General features: G+C 37.3%; 2 protein-coding genes across 2 annotated transcripts; one reads left to right on the top strand and one right to left on the bottom strand.

The window, feature by feature from the left end:
- Positions 1–735: 735 nt before the first annotated feature.
- LOC136264353 (vacuolar protein sorting-associated protein 35-like) lies at positions 736–22,186 on the bottom strand. Its single transcript, XM_066059075.1, has 19 exons — positions 21,236–22,186; positions 21,038–21,187; positions 16,687–16,725; positions 15,361–15,450; positions 15,212–15,308; positions 14,790–14,922; positions 14,556–14,735; positions 13,973–14,177; positions 13,833–13,916; positions 9,938–10,144; positions 9,539–9,687; positions 9,259–9,466; positions 9,102–9,167; positions 8,962–9,054; positions 6,042–6,164; positions 5,805–5,990; positions 5,342–5,593; positions 5,142–5,288; positions 736–1,704 (listed from the first exon to the last, which is right to left on the bottom strand). The coding sequence occupies exons 1-19, from the start codon at positions 22,106–22,108 to the stop codon at positions 1,531–1,533; spliced, it is 3,456 nt and encodes a 1,151-aa protein (XP_065915147.1). The 5' UTR covers positions 22,109–22,186; the 3' UTR covers positions 736–1,530.
- Positions 22,187–22,214: 28 nt separating this feature from the next.
- On the top strand, positions 22,215–23,920 carry LOC136264370 (prenylcysteine oxidase 1-like). Its single transcript, XM_066059102.1, has 2 exons — positions 22,215–22,638; positions 22,691–23,920. Exons 1-2 carry the CDS (start codon positions 22,311–22,313, stop codon positions 23,875–23,877), a joined length of 1,515 nt encoding a protein of 504 aa, XP_065915174.1. The 5' UTR covers positions 22,215–22,310; the 3' UTR covers positions 23,878–23,920.
- The last annotated feature ends 145 nt before the right edge of the window (positions 23,921–24,065 follow it).

Here is a 24,065-nt window from a genome sequence, read left to right as displayed (position 1 = left end):
CTAAACTCCAATATTCGGCATTGCATTCTTCCATACAAGAGTGTACATAAGTATAGAGCTGTACCGATAATCGGATCGGCCAAAATATCGGCCACCGATATGGCAACTTTTACCAATATCTGCATTGGTACAGAACAGTACGATGACCGATATTTATACAGCAATAGTTTGTACATAAACGGATTATAATATTGGTTTTCTACGTTATCTATGTGGCTGTTCAGTAGCAGTGGCTTATTGTTCACTGGACAGCAAGCGCTACGCTACGAGAAGCCATACAAATACACGCGATTCTAGTGTTTGTTGCTGGAAAGCTTATCAGTCTTAAATAAATGAAGCAGTTATATATAGTACCTTAGTAATAAAAGAACAGTCACAAGAAAACCTACTGTACCAGCCTTCACACAAGCCAATAAAATGCGGAGTAATGCAGAAATATCCGTTTAAGGCTCCATGGGAGTATGCATAAAAATGTTTGTGGGTGCCTAATTGTCTGGATTGCACAATAAAAACCCAAGCCACTATGACCACAGGCATAGAGTGAGCAATGAATATATCCACATGTTGTTGTAGAGTAGGTAACTGTACACTTTTGCATAGATTAACTATGACTTTTGTTTGTAATGCAAATATCGGATCGACTATCAGTTATCGGCTTCTTTTGGTGGTATCCATATTGGATATCGGTACATGCCAAAATCCCATATCGGTACAGCTCTACATAAGTAGCTACAAATATGAAATCACAAATACGGTTAAATAAGCAATAGTACAAAACAACAATACATGACTACACATAGTGGCACAAAATAAAGAATACACGTGAAGCATCTCAATCTCTAATGTAGTGAAACAAGAGAGGTTGTCTATACCTGCAGATAGACTTTTAATCCCTGATGCAGTCTCATGGACATAGGGAGGGGGGTTTCCAGGGTTTCAGAAAACCTCTGCAAGATTTAGCAGACTTGTGCACCATAGGCCATAAAAATCATTATTGCTGTTATCAATCACGTGCACACAAAGCTACTTTGATGTTAAGAAGGCTGGCTACCAATTTACAGCGTATGCAGCAAGTGTCTCTTGAACCTCAGAAACGGTAGTAAACAGGGGCGTGCCGTAGGCTAATAATAAGGTGAAACTTTGTAGTATAGCTAATGTGAAACAGAAATATGTGCCAAAGAAAATTAAAAAATCCCTCTAACCCCAGCATTCAAACTACAAGCCACCCAATGCTTCTATTGTAAAATACATTCTATAAGTAAAAATTAGCTACAAAAACATTGATGAGTAAAAGATAAATACTATAACGCATAGTATGAAACTTTGATGAAATCTGATTGGCTAAAAAATTTGGCAAATTGCCAACACGTCACTACACACTGCATATAGATAATGACAGCTGGAAATGTACTTCAGCAGAAAAATAGTTTGGAAAATAAAGGGACAAGAGTATATACAATTCTCCAAATTTGCCAATGATTTATACTGCCAAAGTTTTCTAAATACACACATTGACTGAAACAAATTGTACTATACTACAGTGTCATCATAACATGAAGTGTCCTTGGATGACTTTAGTCTTTTTATGTGTGATATTGTGTTAGCAAAATGTGTCTTGATCATGTTTGCCTCCTCACTATCACCAAGATTGGTAATTGCTTCTTTTACCATCTCAATTAATCTTTCCACCATTGATGATGTTATCTAGAGAATGTCATAACAAGGCATCGTAACAAGACAGCTAAATGAATAGCAATTATTAATCTTACTACTAAATTATTAATTTTAGGGATCCAAGCGATAAAAGGTAGTGAAACAAGTAATAGTTGCATGAGGTTTGTATCTGATTTGTAAACACGACACCCAAAGGTTGCAGGCCTGAGGGTGGAGTTGTTTACAAATCAGATACAAACCAAATGGGTGTGTTCTAACTGATTTGTGGTATGAGGCATACACAGATCAAAGGCGCCCATTCATAACACGGAAGGAACAAGAAAGCAAGGCTAATATTGGCTACCACTGAGCACTGTGTACAAGGAATGATTTTACTCACTCATTACTGTCTTGATGGTTAGTTAATTTATTGTTAGCTAGTTTATTCATTGGTAGCACGTTTGCCATACACGAGCGCGAGGTGTCATCATCAATGCCAATAACTCCAGCCATTGTACTGCTTCGCATCATTTAGACGGGTGTAGCTGAAGTTTCTGATATTAATTGTTGAGCGGTGCAGTGCTATAATAGCCTTCGTTAGCTTAGTTTATTGGCGAATAAGCGTGTGGTTTACAGTTATCGACTCAGCCCAGGCAGTTGTACCATAGGTGTATTTGACAAGGGCCAAGGGGGGTGGCCCTTCTTTTGCCCCCCTTGGACCTACAGGACTATATTGACACCAGAAACTGGTAATCACGCATTCACACTGTTTTCAGAAGTACAGAAAGCCAATGATGGGCAAATAGAAGATAATAGTTGTAAATGTACTTTACAGTTATAAACTGTACACTGTGAAGAAACTAAGAACGTGAGGCAAATAAGTTAGAATTTTTGTGCAAAGATCGAGATACTCCAATAGAGCAGTCACTATACTCTAATAGAACAGTTGCAACAATACTCAAATTTTGCAAACTATAACAATACTGATTTAGTACACTTGCACCCATCAAACTGGTTTATCTCAGATAGGCTGACTAATTTTTATATCTTTAGCAACTTTGTTAGCTAATTGTTATCAAAAATACTCCCAAGTTCAAACCTAGGAGGTCTAATTTTAAAAATGTTCTCAGAAGATATCCAACTAGAGTCTTGTATATCCAGCAATACCAAACAAAACTATGCAAATGAATATCACTTGTGTACTAGAGTTCCATTCTCTCCTCTCAGTGTAATAAACACAGTTTTACCTAAACTTCTTGCCCCTCCTCGGCCCCCCTGACAGTAACTCATAGATCCACCTATAAGTTTCTTTCAGACAAGTGCAGTATTGTGTGTTTATTCATTTTAGAGCGATTTATTTCCTTGTCAGTTCTTGATGTATTAGCCTTGTATTGTGACTTCCTGTGTTGGTCTTTTGTTTGGTTTCGTTTGAAGTGTTTGAACTAATTAGTGGCCAGACTGTGTGGCCAAAAGGAGGTACTTAGCCATGTTACAATTACTTGTAAACCAGTTTACAACTGATTTGTAACACTGGCGGCAGCCTTTGATCTGCCCACGCATCATACTGCAGATGGCAATACAGTATAGCTCTGTGAGAAAATCCCTACATCAAGCCGTAACTCACAGGCACTCACTGTAGGTAGATCAGCGACTGCAGTCAAACTCTAAGTCAAGGGTCAAGGTCACCAAATTCATGTCAAGTCAACAGTTAAGGGTAAAAACAATCCAAACCACAATCAAAAGGTACTGAAATATCATTGTGAAGTCACTGGCTAAAGATTGAAAAAGGCTCTTAGTCACAAGTCAAAGCAAAATTTCAGCTGGTCAAGACTTTGACTCAGATTTACCTACAGCATATGTCTATGTGACACCCTCTTGCTACATTGACACATTATAACAACAAGTTTTGTTCAATACTAAAGTAGGGATTTTCCCACCAAACTATGGTGTATTACCATTATTCATCTCTTGTTCTTTTTATTGCTTGGATCCCTACTTCATTTTTAACTAAACTATTTTTTTGTTACGGCATACAGCTATACATGTATGACTGTCCCATTAGGGTGACTGCTGTATTAGGGTGTCTCAAGTCAGACCTCACCTACCAAAGGGCATGGTCACTATTTCATATTTTCACTGTACTAACATTATAAATACAGCTAGACAAATAAGGGATATCACTTTATGTAGAATCGTTGAGATGTTAATTTTCCATATAAGCACTTTCCATGAACAGCAGCATATTTTATATGCCACAGAATTATTTAAAGTGCTTATTATTATTTTTATTATTATTAAATAAAACAACACTTTACAGTGACCAGCACTGATAGCACTGAAGGGCTTATACACTACTGTAAGAGGTACTGAACACTCGGTAGATACCTATAACTCACGATGGAATCAAAACCACACCTATTGCTAATCTTGGTTGATAAATAACAATCGAGTACAGAGACCACACCTCTTAACAGTCTATGTACTCAAACACTCTGTTACTTATACTTGTACAGTGCTATCTAAATTGGAAGAAAGTTTTCCACATTGGTCATATGCACACTTTCACTTTGGCACAATAAAAGGTGCTTTTATTAGAGCTTACAACTCATGCATGAGACATTTATTGTCCAAGTCAATTTAATGAGCAAGTCAAATTCTGATTCAGTCATCAATGTCACAACAACACAACGTCACCATAACATTTAATGAAAGAGATTACTCAGAAAAAAATCCTCAAAAGACTAGATCAACATATGTGACCGGATTTGCGAAAAGGTACCTTTTCCACACATTTGACATACCAGCAAACTAAATGATGTAACATTTAACTCCTCATACTGATTAACTTGCTTTTAGTATCAAAATGTAGCCAAATACTGTAGTTACATTCATTGAAAATTTCAAACAATTATATGCCATGATCAAAAATTATGAAGCTTTAAAGTCCAAAAAAATGGGTCAAATTTTGTGTGTGAAAAAGGTACCTTTTTGCAAATCCGGTCACATATAACGATGCATTATGGGAGGCGGCCTTTATTATACTATGGGTGAAACTACCTCTATACTGAAACGGCCAAGCTATGGCTGGTATTATTAACAATAAAAATAAAAAAACATTACAGATATTTCTTGGCTGCTACCTATTATTCTACAAGTATAGCTTTCTTGAGGGATGCACTTTTATTCACAGCTTGCAATTGGCTGTTTTAGCATAGATTTCAATTCCGTTTAGTGTTTGGGATGATTTTGCTCAAATTTGATATGTGAACACCTTTCCACCAACTGCAAATATTGCTTCATTAGGACAAGGGTACATATGTGTGAATATCATGTTGTTATTATTTTGTAATAGTTTGTCAAACAATGATCAAGGCACACACGTTAGTGATCATGCAACCAAGGAAAAGCTGGTGCACTACACCAGTGTGTTGTTAAAAGAACACCAAATCAAATGATGAATGATTGGCTTAGTTAATTTAAATACATACCTTATCATTTTCCTGCTCATAAAAGTACATGTAGCTGTTTAGTAGTTCGACTAGTAGTTGTGCTTTGAGCTCTAATGTGTCCTCACAAGTGAGAGCAATACGGCCAGATCTTCTTAGACACTCAACCACTCTCTTACCATCACTACGCTATATAAATGTTACAGACATACATTATTCTAGAATGTGAAAGCTACTCTAACCTCTTGCACTTCAGTAGGGTCTTCAGGTGAAGTCACTTTACCAGACCAGAACAGATGAGCACATAACACTACACCTCTACACTGATCTGCCCTCTCTGTCAGTTCAGAGCAATTCTTTGTTAACTTTGTACAGATAGTGTTAAGGTTCTCCTCCCCAAAACATGTTAACTGTTCCACCACTGATACTATTAACATTATACCATCATGTCGTGCTTTCTTGTCTAAGGCATCTTCTTCACAAAATGACATTGCCTACCACATATATAGTGGACATAATAATTCCACACAGTGATCATAAATGGTGAGTAAAATATTAATACTGGCCCCAAGCTGTATTCAATTTAGATTTAGGTGATTTATTGTGGGAAAGTTAAGAAATTATAATTCCTTATTCATTTTTCCACTTTTATAAGATGATATGCATTAAATATAATTATTATAATTGGTACTTATTTAAGCACACCTGGTTGACAAACCCATTTGTGATGGTCTCATCATTGATCTGGTCAGCTGTCAGAGCTCCCTGTACAAACAACCCCAGACAGATCTCAAGTATATGGCCAAATTCTGTTCGAAGTTTTTTAGCAGCAAAAATTGTTTCATGACAGAATTTAAATACACTCCTTGATTTCTTTTTCCAGTGGTTATCCTACAGAGCAGAGGTGCCACATACTCAGATAAACCATAGCATAATACTAACCTCCTCCTGCAAGTTGTGGTAAGTCTTCACCAACCTGTAAGCTGCAAACACCAGAGGAGGTAGAGTGTATATAATCGTCTGGTCACCTCCAGTGTTGAAATACTCTCTAGCAGTGTGTAACATCTGGAACAATATGCATGCATTACACATTGCTGTACACAGCATGTGTGTAGTGTGGCATAATGTAGTGCGTACATGTATGCATGTGCATGTGTGTTGCGTGTGTGGTGAGGACTTAAGGGTGAGGTGAGGGTTTGGGTGGAACTTTGTGTGTCTCCTCGTGGTGATTCCCAGTAAATACAGTGAACAAACAGTGTCAAGTAATGGGTTTGTTATTGTGTAGTACAGACCAGGTTGGGTGTGCAGTCAATCCATTTTGGTGCTGCGAACCACAATGGTGAACTTCAACAAAACAGTCTATGCAAGAATGGTGGCATTTATGACCTTCACCATTGTAGAAACCATTGGTCATAGAATATTTGTAGAGTGTGCCAGTGATGCTAGAATATGTGGTGTGAGCAAGATATCTAAAAAGAAAGCACTCTGGTTTTCTAAATTAAACTTGTTGGTGAGTAAATTACAGTGATATTATGTGACAGTAGCTGAAGCACAACAAACTAAGTGGTTTGATCAGGCTGGAGATGAGTTCTTAGGCTTTTGTGAAATCAATCATTATTTATCATGAACACATGAGGAGAAACAACATTACAGTAGTTGGTGGATACATCTTAGTACAAGGTGTAGTAGTATGATTGACTTTGTGGTTTCACATCAAGTGTATGTCAAATTTTTTGAGGATACCCAAGTGATGATGGAAGCATCTTGTTGGTGTGAGAAGGGTAATCTTCATTGTTGTGACAATATAGGTGAGAAATTGCTCTACTAGTTAGTTGGTAGGATTGTGCAAAACCTTGCAGAACAAGTACACTGGAGTTCCAGTGTGACTTTCATCAAACAGGACAAAGTTGTACAGACATGATCTTATAGTGAGACAGCTAGTAGAGAAGGTGATAGAGCATAATTCTAAGCAGTACTTTTTGTTTGTGGACTTGCATAAGGTGTATGATTCTGTACCACAAGGTGGCTAGAGCTGGGAGTACCAAGGAGTGTGGTTGATCATTTCATGAGGATACAAATGCTGAAGTAAGGGTTAATGGTGAGCTGTTAGTGGAAATTGAAGTGGTGGTAGGATGCACATGTTGTTAAACATCTATGCTAGTTTTGTTGCTGAGCAGGGGAGAGTCAGTTAGTAATGAAGGTACTGTGGTTGTCAATAAGCAAGATGGTCTGCTGTTTTGGTGATCTACCAGAAATTCTAATGAGATCATGTCTTAAAAGGACAAGTTTGCTGATGATGTGGTGCTTCTTGCTCACTCAAGAGAAGCTGCATGGGTGTGTGGAGAAGTAGCAATTTAATAGTGAGTTTCCTAAGACAATAATTAGCTCTTCAGTGTCTATGGATGAACAGCAGCCCCTGAGATGGTTTAATTGAGTGGGTTTATCAGTCATATCTTGAATCAGTGAATGAGGATAAGAGAACTATTGATGCAGATGCTCACAAGAGGATAGCCAATGCCTCAAAAGGATTTTGGCACACTACATTAATCTGTTTTACTGATCATCAATCGTCCATAGAAATCAAACACCATGTGTACCACCAGGCTTGTGTGCCATCCACAGTGAATGTTGGACACTACTTCATTGCCATTTGAAGCAATTTCACCACAGCTGCATCTTGGGCATTGCTAACAGGCAACAGTGGGAGGAGCACATCTCAATAGCGACAACAAGAAGACAATGGGGAGATGTAGGAAGCAAGCTGCGAAGGCATCGCTAAGAGTGACTGGCACATGTGGTGAGAACAGCTGATTATTTTTTCGACAATTTTGTTTGGATGGTTACCTCAAGTGCAATGGACCCATGGAGAGATGCATTGAAGGATTTGCAGTCTCTTGGGATCAGTGATGGCTGCTGGTATAATAGAGCAAGAGATAGGAAGCAGTGGCGAGAATTATATCTTCAATTTGTATAGGAATACCTACAAGCAGCTCATACAAACTGTGCATTGTACAATCTGTCGAAGATATTTTAGAACAGAGGGAAACAAGCATCATCACAATTAAGTGGATGGCAGAAAGGCAAAGATTTATTGAAGAGTAGTCTGGTGTAATCCAGTGTGAGCACTGATTCCAGAGTAGAGGAGGACTATATAGCTATGCAAAAATGTAAGACAAGTCACCATAATTCTAACCAAGTCAGTAGTACCCTGAACATTCTGTTCTTTGTGTTAGAAGTTTTATAGGGCCTGGAGACTTGAAACAATTAATGTCAATGTTTAACTGAAAGAGACAAACCAACTTCAAAACAGCAAGGAACTGTTTTGTAACAACTTTAAACAGGCTGGAGGACCAGGTGTCCTACAGACCATCAGCACTTGTGTTCTAAAGCCTTAATAATGTTAAAAAAAATTATCTACAATGGATAAAGAGTGCTGGAAGTGTGAAAGTCCATCTGAAGAAGCAAAATATACCAGTGTGACCATATGCAATTTCTTGCTTTCCTCTGCTGCAGTCGAGGACCATGTGACCCAAATGGGCAGTGTCAAAACAAGACGAGACAGGTATGGTGTGTGTGTGTGTGTGTGTGTGTGTGTGTGTGTGTGTGTGTGTGTGTGTGTGTGTGTGTGTGTGTGTGTGTGTGTGTGTGTGTAATGTGTGTGTGTGTGCGTGTGCGTGTGCGTGTGTGTGTGTGTGTGTGTGTGTGTGTGTGTGTGTGTGTGTGTGTGTGGGTGTGGGTGTGTGTGTAATGTGTAATGTGTGTGCATGTGTGATGTGTATGCATGCGTATGGTGTATGCACAGTGTGCTGGCATTTTCTTTTCTATTCCAGTACGTATGTTTATAAGCTATGTAGATACACACCAAAAATTGTTGGTCAGCCACTTCAGCCTTCAACAAGTGTACCAACTTAGCCATCAACCATTGTTCTTCACAAAAGTCCTCAGGGTCAGGCAGCTGGTAAATGAAAAGGTCACATCATGAGGTCACATGAGGTAACATACAGGTTCCTTGGGTTGATCAGACTGGTCTTGTATGAGAGGTGCCAGCAGGTTGAACAGTGACCTCAACTAGATTAAGGTACATGAAGTGATTATAAAATAACTATACAGTGTACACAAAGAGTTATAATACAATTAACTCCCTCCAGGTATTACTTACAGCATCTGGTGTGGTTATGTACATGTACCTCTCCACTATGGTACTAGCCAGGTGAACTGCTAACTGTTTACGACCCTTATAGTCAAACAGTTGTAACATCTTTGGGTAGTACTCCAGTTGTAAGACACACAATGTGTCCTCGTAATTCTCTAATGGCATCATCACCAGTCTTGTTAGTTCTTCACCAGCAATGCTGTTGCAATCAACTCTATGTATAATTTTACACAGCAAAGTAAATGATACATTGGTGTACCACATACACACAATCTGCTTGACTTACTGATTTATGCTTCGCCGCTGCAGCAATTCAACAGTGTGATATAACACTTTGTCCACATAGTCAATATGGTCAGGGTAAACCTTGAAGGCAAGATTAATCAAGGACACTAGCATTGCTATTGTATCTTCTAGCAACATGTCAGGACGTTTCTAAAAAAATAAAAAATAAAAACAAGTAAAATATGAAAAGCACCACCATCCTAAAAACTACCAGGTTTGTTTTGGGGTGAATGGCCCTATAAAGTTCCCACAAAATTTTACTTTGCTCTATTAAAGGTGTGTGCAGTATCGTAATCAGCATTTCACTGTTGAGGGATAATTAGTTACTAATCTACTCTTATGAATATTTCCATTAATGATATCAAGAGTAAATAATAGAGTTATAGAATATATTGCTCACTGGTATAATCTGAGACAACTTCTTTGAGAACATGTCAAACAATGGCAGTGACACAGGCACTTCATTGGTAGCACACTGATGGGCATATGTGGCAATGCGATTTATCAAGCAGACAAATATGTTCTTAAAGTTAACTTGTGGCTGAAGTTCACTGCAATACTTCAACAGAATATCAAGTGTATCAAGGTGATACTCATCTGGGAATGCCTAAGAATTAAAAAATCATGACATAGTTGACACAAAATAGGTGAATACTTACATATATGTGACCCAATTTTTGGAAAACCATCCTTTTGGGCACATGCAAAAATTGCAGGAAAACTCAATTGAAAATTTCAGCAATATTTTTTTTAATTAATTTTTTTGCACATATGGATAAAGCAACTATTCAACCTTCCTGCTGTGAAATTTCACAACCAAAGTTTCTTTCTGCTAGGAGATGTGGATGATTTTATCAGACCATGTAGTGATTTCACCATGTGTGGGACACCAATTAACTTACAAATGGGATGATTTGTTCAGGTGCTAGAATGGTTAAAACTAAGTCTTAGACAATGATACATGGCATTTCAGTGAAGAAAAGGACCAGGAACACTTGATTTAACTATCAGAAGTCTCTTTATAATACTTTTAGACAGTAGGAATGGAATTATTTGTAAACAAAGTGTTTGTCACAATTTGTCACACTTAATCACTCACAGAATTCAATGTATTAATATGAAAAGTTACTTTGTAATGTATTAGACAGTAAATTGACCATATCTCTGAAACACTTTAAGATATCAAGCTGAAATTTTGATACAAGATGGATAAACACCCAATGCTTCATTTTAGCTACAAAAGAGAAAATTGACCAATGTGCCAAAAAGGATGGTTTTTCAAAATTGGGTCACATATACAACTGTATGTAACCATTCTACAAGTTATTCTATTAGAAAATACATAATTGCACACAGAAGAGCCTGCCTAACAAGGTCACCGACTTACACATGCCATATTATATAACATAGTATCAAGCAGGTGGCTATATAGAGGTGCAACATTTGGAATATTCAAGTAGACATTTTAGATGGAATGATGATTATCATTAGAAATAGAATGTGGTGTACATAGAGTTGTTTTTTTGTACACAGTGGCTTTAATCTACAGCTATGATTTTACAGAGGCTTAACACTTGGACATTGGAGAGCTGTCGTTACCTATGGCTCATCACCTCTGTTTGAGGAAGTAATTTTAATGTTTAGGTCTATACCATGGATAATAGACCTTTCCTATGCTATCCAAACACACAAAAATTGACTGTCCTATTAGAGTATTTTGTTGTTGGTGTGCCTTCTATTAGAGTGGATGTGTCTTCTATTAGAGTAATTGAATGGTTTATGTATAAAAATCAATGGGCTTCATTTGGATCCACTGTAGTTAGAGATTTGAGGAGGGATGGGGTCCTCCAAATTTCAGTGCTCCATTTGCCTATGATTAGAAAGAGGCTCTGAGAGACATAATAATTACTCTACTCTAACCCCTTCCTTCCTTCTCTCTGAATCTGCCTGTATACAAATCAAGACACATGGTAGTGTGTTGTGCGGCCAAGAAAGCCGGCAACCACACCATGAGTATATTTACAGGAAGAAAGAAAACAGCTTTTTCATGCGTGCATAGCTCCATGGCCCCTTCTCCAAAGCACACCATTTTTGCATTATAGCTGTCCCCCAGGTAGGGTACGTCACACAGCAAATTTGATTAAATTCGCAACATACATTTGCAAGATATGGGTGTTCAAAATTTCGTTTTAATTTCTTTGTTTTTTCTTCTTATGCCGTACGGGGGCTACGATTTCTTTTCACACACTTTGCAAAAATTGCTATAAAATGCAAACGTGTAACTCGATTGCCTCGATCTTTGGCACACATGAAGAGCTTGTAATGGTGGATTCATGTACCAAGTTTGTTGTGAATCTGAATAATATTCAAGGAGTTGAGCGTTTATTCACGTTAAAAAAATATCAAACTTCTGTCACGGCTACAGGGTAAACCGAGAATAGAAATAACTTGAAAATTGGTGTGTAGATAGGCTGATCATTGTAGCAGTGCCTTTTGATAGTGTGAATAGCAATAGAGTTACAGCGACAAAGTTATAAAGCAAAAGCCAAGCAAGTGTAAATTCACAGGATTGAGATACTCTAATAGAGCAGTCACCAGGGGGTAAAAAAGGTGTGCAAAAAATGTTGAAAAAAACTTACCAGAGTTTGAACCAGGGACCTCCATACCTAATACCTGCATCCTTAACCACTGAATCACTGCTACCTTAGCCGATCACCTCACTTAATTTCTGCTTTATAAATGAAATTTCTAGTTGAAATCTGCTTATAATCAAACCTTTGTAATTTCATAGATCTACCAATAGAAGTACTAGATTGTTCTAGAACATTCTATGTATGTTCTATAAGTCCTCAAAAAATGTACACTCTATTAGAGTATTACAATAATATTATTACATTTATAAGTCTGTCTTCAATAATCATCATTGTATCTACATAGAAAAGAAGAAATGTGAGTAAAAACGAACCTCAAAGTCAGCCATAGGCTGGTTTTGGGGCCTTATAAAGTACAAAAAGGAGTGAAATCCACATAAAAACAGCCAAGCTGTGAAAAAATGGTGCGGCCTTAAAAAGCCTGGGTGAAAAAAGGTGTGAAATCAAAGGTGGAGGCCAAGAAATGGCTGCAATGATGTTAATGCTAAAAAATTTTAATAATGGCTGTGTGCATTGTTAAAATTTATTAGCATTGACATCATTGCAGCCATTTCTTGGCCGCCACCTTTGATTTCACACCTTTGATTTCACAACTTTTTTCACCCAGGCTTTTTAAGGCCGCACCATTTTTTCACAGCTTGGCTGTTTTTATGTGGATAATATTATCCAGAATGTTTTCAGTACTATTGAACTGGATAAGACGGTTGAGAAGTTGTCACTCTGGGAGCTGAACAAAGTTGTCAGAAGTAATAATAGTAATGATCTTACATTTAAGAGATATTAAAACCTGCTGATTATTAAGCTATACATCAACTGACTCTTAATTTTTCTGATTTCAAAATTAATGGTTGCCACAAGTGAGCATTTCAAAGTCCAGGTAGTAGATTTTACAACTTGCTTAAGTATGTTATTAATTAGCAAAACTTGATTGTCAATGAAAGTCCTTTTAGTGTCTAAAAGTCTGACCACCACTAGTAGAGTTGACCACCACTAGTAGAGTTGACCACCACTAGTAGAGTTTGATGGTGTTGGCATAGTGTCACTCACCTTCAGCAATTTCCCTGCACATGCAGAACAATCAAGACCTGCTATACAACACAATCATGCCATTATAGAGCACCTGTTTTCACAGCTTCCAGTACATTTTTGTCTGTCATTATTGAAATTGGGGTAACCTCACTTAGTAGCACCACTCCATATGGTGGTTAATTCTAATTCAGAATACTGCACTGCTTCAGATATAGCAGATAATATCTGGGTCTGAAAGTGTTTGAACCTACTGTTGACAAAAAGATCTCAACTGGTTAGAGATGAGCTTTTTGCTTCCACTAAAAAGCTCACCAATTCCTTTTCCCTTGACATAATCAGTCATTAATAACTATTCACATACATTTCATAACTCCAGGGTAAACCACTTATCCGAATGATTTAAAAGCCAGTCTGTGTATAGGATTACCACCATGGAAATGCTATTTGTAAGTTTAACAAGAAATCAGTAATAGCTAGAGTTAGCAGGAAAATATTCTAATAGAGCAGTCATCAATATGGAACATCAAATAAATATTTAGATTGCAATTTGTGGGTCCAAATTACCCAGACTGACTAGATCACATAGAGATGACAAACAAAACAACACAATATTACCTGTATAATACAATCCATTAGATAGTCCTGAGCCATCACATCTCTACAAGTAGTAACTTGTTCCATGATGTAATGAAGAACATGCTAAATGTAGTACAAATCACACATAAACATTTCATTTAAAAAGCTCAGTGACGTACAATTTTATACTTATCAATATCAATGCCTTCTAGTTGAGACAGTCGTACAAGGTTGGTACCCACAAGGATCCGAAGCTCCATCCGTTCCTCCTCCAACTGCTCTTTTCCTTGAGAGTTTCCTTGGTATTGTAGCCACAGCTTGTTCATCTCAGCAAAGTTAACCAAGATGAAGTCAACTGAATCATCTGCTGTCCCATCACTTTTGCTGCGTGTACATAATAAAACCATGTCCTTTAACATGTCTTATCTAACAAAGTATACAGTGAGACCTCAGACATCAGTTGTCCCAAAATCTGCTTAACCAAAGAGTTATATTTGATTAATATCATTGTTGAACTCATTAGAGAATTTACATCTACTGTGCTTTTCTGGAATAATTTCTTATACGACTATGACAATCATCCAAACACCAGGTGGTCCCCACAAGGAAAACAATCAGACTCTTTAGAGGTCCAATCGAATTAGATGGGCTTGTCTTTTGATACTAAATGTATCAACTTACTAAACCAGCAATATGATATTGCTTGTAAAAGCCCATTAAGTACGAAGGACTCAGTGGGCTCCTAATAATAGCAAACCTTACCTTTCACTACCAGTATCAGGCAGTATATCTTTAGAACACCGTAGTAAGTAATATCTCAGAAACAATCCTCTCAGTGGATGCCTTTCTTGACAACACATCTCTGCTAAACTCTTTAGAGTAGCTTTCCTTGATCGCATTCCTGACTTCACATACACCATACTGACTGTTATCAACAAATAGCTACAGAGAGAAAAGGAAACAATTTCACAAGCTCACAAGTTAGTTTTAACTCACAAGCATGGTAAATCATCATCTAAATGTTTAACTAATTCATGCAATTCTATTGTAGTCCCTTTAGCTGCTTCCTCCTTAAGCACATTAGTCAAAAATCGCTCTAATGGATGTAACTGGTGAAAAATGTATGTAACTGAATATGTCAAGGATATCGACATAATAACCATGTTTGAGTGACTAGATGTTTGAGTGACTAGATGTTTGAGTGACTAGATGTTTGAGTGACTAGATGTTTGAGTGACTAGATGTTTGAGACTAACTTATATTCGAAACAATTCAGTATCAATGAAATATTTAGAAAATAATGTTCCAGGCGCTTAAGACAGAAAATCATTGTACGAACCTTTTAACAACATCTAATTTGTTCCTCAAAAATTTACAGCAATATAATATTGTAGTATACCACTCATTAACAAGGATACAGAGCTCATAGTAGTTCTTAGGTGACAGAAGGGTTGTCTTGAGCTCACCAAATATTATTGATACATGTTTCAAAACATCACTCAGTTGTTCATTGTTCTAGTAAGGTTGATAGAGTACAGCTCATAACATATGTTCATATTTCCCTTACCATACTGTATGTCATTTTGTGGGTGGCTTCGTCCACTGTTGAGTGTGCTTTCTTCAGTAGTACATCTTCACTGACTTCCTCTGACTTGTCCTGAAATCAATAGAGTAAATATAACTTGTATGCGTGCCAAACAACTGTAGCTAAAGGTTCACTGAAACGGAAATTTCACTTGTCATTTCACTGAATAAATAAGCAGGTTGTATCATCCAAAAAAGCACAAAAACACTTTTGTAATAATTGAATTATGTTGTTCCACTGAAATATTAAGTCACAAAGTCTACGGTAGTTAAAGATCCAGAACCGGAAGTACCACCTACAGATGCACACTTTATAATGGGAAAGGCTGATGAAGTCACATGAAAATCTACAATGAGAGTAGCAATATCTAGCGTTTCACCAAGGCATTCCAAGATCATGAGAGTTCTGGTAAATGATAGCGAGCTGTAGTGTTTTCACTCTCCGAGTACTCACCTTCTCAGTTCTTCTTAGGCTTTGATTCAGTTCGTTTACAAAGCTGGGTTTGCAGTACCACATGCACAAATGATGGTACCCTTGTCAGACTTGCTTATCACATTCAATATCCTAATCTATATGGCATATAATCCTGGGAGAGTGGTGCCATCAGAATTGCTTCTCTCGAATCTCTACCTCTACCCACTGTATTGGGAAGGATACATCCACAAAACACATTCAAAGCAGCCAAGAAACAAACTGTGGCTTGCTGTTACCACTGTACCATCGATTTACAACCACTTTCACCTCAGCTTTCACAAGCATTCCAGTGTACATCCACTTCAGGCTTGTAACTGGGTGCAGTACAAGCTCTTACCATGTTTCTATAGTCTTTATGGCTGGTATGAGTTGAAACTGGCTGTATATGGATCGACATGGACACTTCTGTGTATCATGTGCGTACTGAAGTTTCTTGTGGTTTAGTCTCTCACTAATAGCAAGGATTGATAATACCGTATAGTAAAAAAACTTTGGCAGTAAAAAAGTGTGATGAAACTCCTCTGTTGAAAAAATTAGCAGAAAAAACTTTGGCGATTGAAATAATATTCACCAAAGTTTTTACCGCCGAAGTTTTTACTATACGGTAGCTAAAGTGTATTTTACCATTTCAGTGGACCAGTGTTGGAATAATAGTCGGCCATTGGTTGTTTACTAGCATTTATCCAAGCAAAATGCAGTCAAATTTAATTTTACTATACAATTTTTTACTCATTGATAACCTATGAAAAGTACATATGTCTATTTTCAATACAAAATAATCTATTTCTGGCAAACATACTATATATGCCGACACAAACAGATACAAATACTCACATTGCTGTTTCTCGTTGTTTCTTTTGGTGATGATGATGGCTGCAATAGGTACAGTATACAAAATAAAATAGTACATCTTTGACCATAAAATAGTTCCTGGAGTTTTCCATTTTGTTATGCTGGCTCGAGATATCAAGACACACATTGGATGTTGTACGGCCAAGAAAGCTGGCACACTGTGAGTATATTGACAGGAAGAAAGAAAACACGTTCTTCACATAAGCATCCTTCTCAAAATCACACAATTTTTGCATTATAGCTGCAGGCTACCATCGGCACCTCATATTCAAAATTTCAGCAAAATCGCTTTATGCATTTGTGAAATGTAAACCCTCAAATTTAAACTTAAATTCTCCTTTTTTTCTGGGGGCCTAATTGCTCGATCTTCTTCAAAAACCAGTATTGTCAATTGCAGACAAAATCATGCCGTACTGTGTATTTCCGTAAGGCTCCTTGTGCTGTGAATGCAATGGATTCAACAGAAATGAAACCACAGTAGTTCTTTTTTTCAGTCCGGCTGTTCCAGTGTCACTACAAACAGTTTTCCTATTTATGTAAGTCCCGTGTTACGATATGGGGAAAAAATTCTCAATAGACCATAAAAACAAAAAATGTGCAACTTGGTTGCCATGAAATTTGGCATACATAAAGGACAAAATATTGAGATACCAAGTCTGGTACAAATCTGGTAAATATTTACAGAGTTATGGACAATCATTTGCATAAAATGACCATGCCTGTATGCAGGGTAAACTGCCTAAGCGTATGGCTTGAAAATTGATATATAAGTTAACCATCGTAGTTCAAGCAAAACAGATCATAGTAAGAGTTAGAGTTACAAGGGAAAAACCCAGTATATATGTAAGTCATTAAGTAGAACAAAGTGCACAAAAACGTTGACTAAAAGCTTGAACCAGGGACTTTCATACCTAACTCCCAAACCCTTAAATTGTTGTCAGCTGCTCAGCTCACTTTAATTTATAAATGAAAATTCTAGTTTAAATGCTAAAAGTTCATAATTTCGTAGCTCTAAAGCTTTCTATTTTGCTTATCTACTGACACAATGATGATTATAATGATTCAGAAAGACAGATTTTACAATAGTATTGTATTGTAGATTTATTTGACCAGGTGTATTTCGTAATACCCTACATTTTTGAGGACTTCTGATATCTGATTATATTGTGCATTTTATTGGACTAATTTTTGTTTCTTAAACATCACAAACCTTTCCATGAACTGGTTTTAGGGCTTGTTTATACTATTGTTATTTCCATCATTGTTGTGCTTGCAGTTAAGAGAAAATTGGGAAAAACAAGTTCCGAAGTCAGTTTATAGTTAGTTTTGGTGAAAGAATTGAAAACAAATATAAAGCTAAACTATGAAAAGGTATACCTTCAATAGCCTCAGTAAAAAAGTTGTGAAAGTAAAAGTGGCAGCCAAGAAATGACTATTAATGCCAATCAGTTGTAATAATGTATCCCTTTATTTAATCAACATGACAATCACAGAATTCTTTCAAAATTTTAAAGAGTCAGCTGGCTATATATGTAATTTAAGTACATAGACAGTTTTAACTATTAGCCAAACCTTTGTATTTGTGATTGCTATAAGCTATTATACTTAAAATTTTCTGTGCCATCTTAAATTTGGATGAAGAGTTCATAAATGTAAATAAATATTATTAACTCTTGCTTGGACTACTCCATAATGTTGAAAGGCAAAAAAATGGCAAAGACAACCAAATGATGAATCAACATGCATATCGAGCACTAATAAAATAGGTATACTTGGGTGTTCATTAAGATCACATAATCCATTATTCACCAGCTCACTTAATGCATTTTTAATTGGTGACACCATGAAGGCTGTGGAGTTCATGGTATTTTAATACAGTATGAGTATATAATTTAAAAGTTATAAATTGCTTAATATGAAACTATGTAGCGTAAGTGACCTACTATCGAACGGTACCTATTATCGAACATAAAAATCACGTAACGTATTCGGAAGTTTACAATTTTATTCCGCATACTCGTAAGGTGTTTGTATGGAGAATTCCAATAGTGTAGCCTATTCTTAATAAGCTTTCCATCCTTTAGAGTTTATGTGTGGACATCACAGCAGTCTTGATACTCATCACCACTGACGAAGAAATGAAGAAAAAGAACACAGGAATCGCTGTGAAAGAAGTACAACTCGAGTGTGACTTTGGCGGCAGAATTGGGTTGACCGTTTGTCATTTACCTGAGTAAAAGATGTAACCACGAAGACTGTACAGAAGGGGTTGTTGTAAACAAGAAAAATAAGACTGTGTTATTGGTCGTAATGTGCTGATTTTTCACTGTACGCATTTTACACTAAACGATTCGCTGTTGTAACTCACAAGTGCATGCTTGTATCTGAAACTATGTTTCAGTTACAGTATCATGGTACTTCAGATAACACGTTGATATAATAATTAAGAGTGTGTAGGCTGCACTGAAGTCACCAGAGAAGAAAAGGTGCAAAACGTTCGATAATTGATTAACGCAAATTAATGGGTGTTCGATAATAGGTATCAGTGTTCGATAATTCATATTTTACGGAATGCAGAAATCCACTCATAACATGGACACTAATCGGATACTATTACTCAAACTTACGTGAGGTATTCTACAAGAAAGGCACTACCTCCTGGTGAAAAGTCGAGGTTGATACTACTTTCCTGGAGATATTTATGAAGTAAAGTATAAACTTTGTTCGATAATCGGTCACTTACGCTATGCCTACAAGTAGCTAGAATTCATGACAACTCATTCATAGTACTTGAACACTCTAAAATTTCATCATATTAAACTTTTAACTGGCTTTGTAATTAGAAGTGTGCGATTATCTAGATATATTCAATTATCGAGATATCATAAGACTTATCGAGATAAGAATGATAGGTTTATTAATCTAGATAATAGTAAACTTCCGTACATTATTTGTATACCTGATGGTGTAGGCGCCTCCTGGGGGCTCCAACTCTCCTACCACTTGGGAACAGTGTTAAGACTAACATTTTTCACTTTTTTGTAGTCTTCAAATTGCAATTTGTTCACTTTACTGGTTACAATATTGGCAGTTTACTAAAATAAATAATTGTTTCAATTATCGAGATATGTTAGATAATCAAGATAAGTTCAAAGTAAATATCGAGATATGTCTAAATTAGTCATCACACACCTCTATTTGTAATACAAGTTACAGAATGCAGATAGTATAATATTTTTTCTAATGAGATATGCACTTAAAAATGCTCGTCTCTATTCAGTGGACTGGACTACTGGTTGGACTACAGTGGAACCTGAACCCCTTAGGACCAGTCATAAGTCTGAAAAGTTCATATCTCTGAAACTGCTTATAAATAACCTTAAAATAGCATAAAGAACATTAAATGTTGAGCATTAAATCAGATGGCTGAAGGCTTGAGGCTGCCCAAGTCCAGTCATGAACTTTTTTTCTCTTTTTCAAACATACTTACTTTTAACAGGCTGTAAGGACCAGGTGTTCTACAGACCTGCTGTAAATAAATAATAAACTACCCTAATAGAACAGTCACTACTCTGATAGAGCAGTCATTTCCGTAGTTTGGTTAACTGAGAATCTGAATAAGTGGGGTCCAGATAATTGAGGTTCCACTGTACTGGACTGACATATTTTGGTTTTTGCACTTTCTATGATTAGATTTACTGGTTAAGGGTCCTGCAGCCCACTACAAACTATCAATGGAATACGTGATTCTGTCTTAATAATTTTGCTACTGTTCGTTATGCTGCTATACAGCACTTACTTATTATCCTATAGTGTGTAGTAATGTTGTAGGGAATGTGACAGTGATCTGCTAATAACCAGTGATCGACTTGCCAATTAATAGCATCCTTTGAAATATCTTGCTTGCTAGTTTTGCATGGCATCAGATGTCTGGTTAGGCAAGACTCCTCGAGAAAAGATATTGCGCTAGTTACCCATCTGTCACATTCCTACAGCATTACTATAAACCAGGGTAGGTATAGTAAGTGTTGTATAGTGGCAAAACAGACAGTAATGAAATTATTAAAAGACAGTTTTAACATATTCCACTGATTGATCGTATTCGTCATTTAGTAGTGGGCTGCAGCTTCCCTAAAGGCCCTTAACTAGTGAGACTCAGTAAATCTAATTATAGAATGTACAAAAAAACAAAATATGTCACGACAGTAGCCAGTGTTCCACGTCCAGTAATCCAGTCCGCTGAATGGTAACACCCCTTAAAATTGATTCAATTTTAGGCTCATATAAATAATATTGGATAAAGCATCACATTATAACTATTACATTCACTTACACTATCAAAAGAGAATACTTTGGTTGTTCTCTTCACAATGGACCGAGGAAGGCTCTTGAATGTACCCAGGATCTGTTTATAACTAAACTGCAGTGAATGGCTACTACTCTGAGACCCACTATCACAGCGCTCACGTCTTTGGCCTAACTCCTAACAGCATATCAAATATGAAGACATCATAATCTCTAAAATGATTACCTTTAGAATTTTGTTTAATTCTTTATGGACAAGTGAAATGTCAGGTCTTTGCTTTGGCATATTATTAAGACATGATTTAACCAGGTCCTTTAAAGATGGTGGTGTACAGTATTCAAGGTAATCATCCCGTCTCTGCACCTCTGTAAGTGCAACTATTGAATCATTGATCTGCTGTACCTGGTCCTTCGGTTCTGGCCACCGATGAGACATGATGTGTAAAGCAACACAAGCTAGTGAGAACACGTCAACTGGTTTGCTATAGTGTGGCTTAACTGACAGAGCTTCGGGTGGCATGAAATAAATGGTGCCGGGCGCTCTTGTTTGAGTCATTGTCTTACTCTGCTTAACAACCTTTGCCACTCCAAGATCAGCTATTTTTGCCACCAAATCTTTAGTGAGAAGAATGTTATTAGAAGAGAGATCCCTGTGAAGAATATCCTGACTGTGCAGATATCGCAAGCCTTCAGAAATATCAACCAGCATAGTTATTTTGATATTTAGTGCCACCACATCTTGTTGCTTATCTGCCAGGAATTGAGTCAGGCTGGTATCCATCAGTTCCATCACAAGCCATGGTAGCTTGCCAGTATCTTGGGTGGGGTAATGCACCCCCAGCATTTGTACAATGTTTGGATGACGGATTTTACTGCAATTGATACATTCCGTGAGAAATGACCGTTTTATAGTCTCAAATTCTTTAGCACTGACACTCTCCAGTAGAATGGAGTGAACTTCCTTTGCAGCATAAAAAGTCACTCCCACCTTAACTTCTAAAACTCTCCCGTACGAGCCTCTACCTAGTTCTTTCCCAGTGGTGGTCACATCACGTAATTGTGCCTGCCGCAACTGGGCTTCCATCTTCGACGCATCCATTCTCTGAGGACTCAACTTAGTGCTCGATTGAACGACTTGTTTTTCCAGATGTACACTCAAAACGGGGTTTCCCCCAGAAAATAATGCATAGTGGTTTTGGGTTTCGTTGCGTATAAACACGAAGGATTACGGAGCTAGACCTTGACCTCTGTTTTTTAACGAACGTGATAGCGCAGTCAAGTCAGCAAATAGATCAGAAATTATGTGGAGCTTTGCCTTGTCCATTTTAAGGGCCATCCCTTTCTTGGGGTCCTTTTTCAAGGAGGATTACGAGTCGTTGTATTCAGTTGAAGAAAAGCCACTCAAGACAACCCGAAAAGTTGCTATAATAGGATATGGAGTTGGTGGTTCGAGTGTAGCTTACTTCCTTCACGAGTTGCTGGGATCTTCAGTGGAAGTGCACGTGTTTGGAGACGGCAAAGTTGGCGGGAGGACTGGAGTGGTAGAATTTGTAGGGAATAAGTATGAAGCGGGGGCGTCGATTATTCACAAAAAGAACCGCTACATGAGCGGCTTGTCTGCAAAATTTGGTGAGTTGTGACTCTATCTTTGCCTGTATGCCATCATAGATTGTATTTACAGGCCTAAAGAAAGCAGAATTACCGGACGGATATCTTGGTATATTTGATGGAGTAAAATTTTTGTACCGGTCAAGTGCATTTTCAGTGATATCCAAGTTAAAGTTGTTATGGAGGTATGGGTTTGGGCTACGAAAGTTACAAATATATCTGAACAATCTCTTGACACAGTTTTCAAGTATTTATGACTTGCAAAGTAAAGGTAAATCCTTTGCAGATCCCATTACTATGGTGAAGGCAATGGGAAGCCATGACATGTTTTATCGTCTAACACAAGTTTCAGCCGAAGAGTGTTTCTCGAAAGAGCTAGGCTGGGGAGATAGAATAGTGAGTGAAATTGTATCTGGAGCCTGCAGGAACAACTACTGTCAAGATATAACTGACATAACAGCTATGGTAGGGTCGGTCTCCATTGCTGGTGCCCAGGATGACAGCCTGTATGCAATTGTGGGAGGGAATTTCCAAGTACCTATGAAAGCATTGGAAGCATCTACTGCTGAAGTACACAATGCACATGTTACCAAGGTATCTCGTGTGGTTACTCCAGACAAAACCTCGCCATCTTTTGTTTTGAATTACACAGAGGATGAAGCAGTTGGCCAATCAGAATATTGGGATGCTGTCATTGTTGCATGTCCATTAGAAACCAGTGACATTGAATTTGAAGGCTTTGATACAGGTAGCTGGACCTCTATTAAAAAGCAAGCATTCCACAGGACTGTTGCTAACTTTATACATGGAAAACTCAATCCCAAGTTCTTTGGTACTGATGTTCGCAACCATACATTTCCCCAAACAATTCTCACGACTAAGATGAAACAGCCAGCTGTGAAATTCACTACCATAGGTCTAAACTATCCTGTTGATTATACTGAACAACAGAAGGCTGATCATTCAAAGGCAGTGGCTGCAAAGGACACTGCAAATATTTACAAAATCTTTTCATCTGAACATCTGACTGAAGATCAGTTAAATCTCATATTTTCAGAATACACTGAGCACACAGCTGTGGACTGGATGGCGTACCCTGAGTATGTTGTACCTGAAAATTGTGGCACGTTTATTCTTAATGAGGGCCTGTTCTACATTAACTGTATTGAGCATGTTTCCAGTGCCATGGAGATGAGTTGTATTGGTGCCAAGAATGTGTCACTATTAACAAAAGATTATCTGCACAAGCTAGACCAGTAATAATTTGTACAGTAGTAAAAAAAAAATAATAATTTGTACAGTAGTAGCTAGCTGGAATTCAAAACAATTTGCGTTTTCATTAGCAAAGATCAAGTGTGTAAATTTTCCATTAGAATATTAAGTTCACTCGACCAAAAACATAAAAGCTAGTCAAGTGGATTTCTGAGGCTTATAAATCTGTTTAGATG

This window comes from Dysidea avara, chromosome 8, assembly GCF_963678975.1.
Source record: "Dysidea avara chromosome 8, odDysAvar1.4, whole genome shotgun sequence".
NCBI classification, from domain to species: domain Eukaryota; kingdom Metazoa; phylum Porifera; class Demospongiae; order Dictyoceratida; family Dysideidae; genus Dysidea; species Dysidea avara.
Note: the sequence above shows the minus strand (reverse complement) of the source record. Positions and strands in the feature narration are given on the sequence as shown.

What these genes read in the sequence shown, in the direction of transcription:
- LOC136264353 (XM_066059075.1), bottom strand. Translation starts at nt 22,108, where the DNA reads ATGGATGCGTCGAAGATGGAAGCCCAGTTGCGGCAGGCACAATTACGT. An exon ending in TAAGAACTACTATGAGCTCT is followed by an intron (nt 14,923 to 15,211) that starts GTATCCTTGTTA and finishes TGACATATTCAG; the next exon opens with TTACATACATTTTTCACCAG. An exon ending in ACCCTACTGAAGTGCAAGAG is followed by an intron (nt 5,289 to 5,341) that starts GTTAGAGTAGCT and finishes ACATTTATATAG; the next exon opens with CGTAGTGATGGTAAGAGAGT.
- LOC136264370 (XM_066059102.1), top strand. Translation starts at nt 22,311, where the DNA reads ATGTGGAGCTTTGCCTTGTCCATTTTAAGGGCCATCCCTTTCTTGGGG. An exon ending in CGGCTTGTCTGCAAAATTTG is followed by an intron (nt 22,639 to 22,690) that starts GTGAGTTGTGAC and finishes TTGTATTTACAG; the next exon opens with GCCTAAAGAAAGCAGAATTA.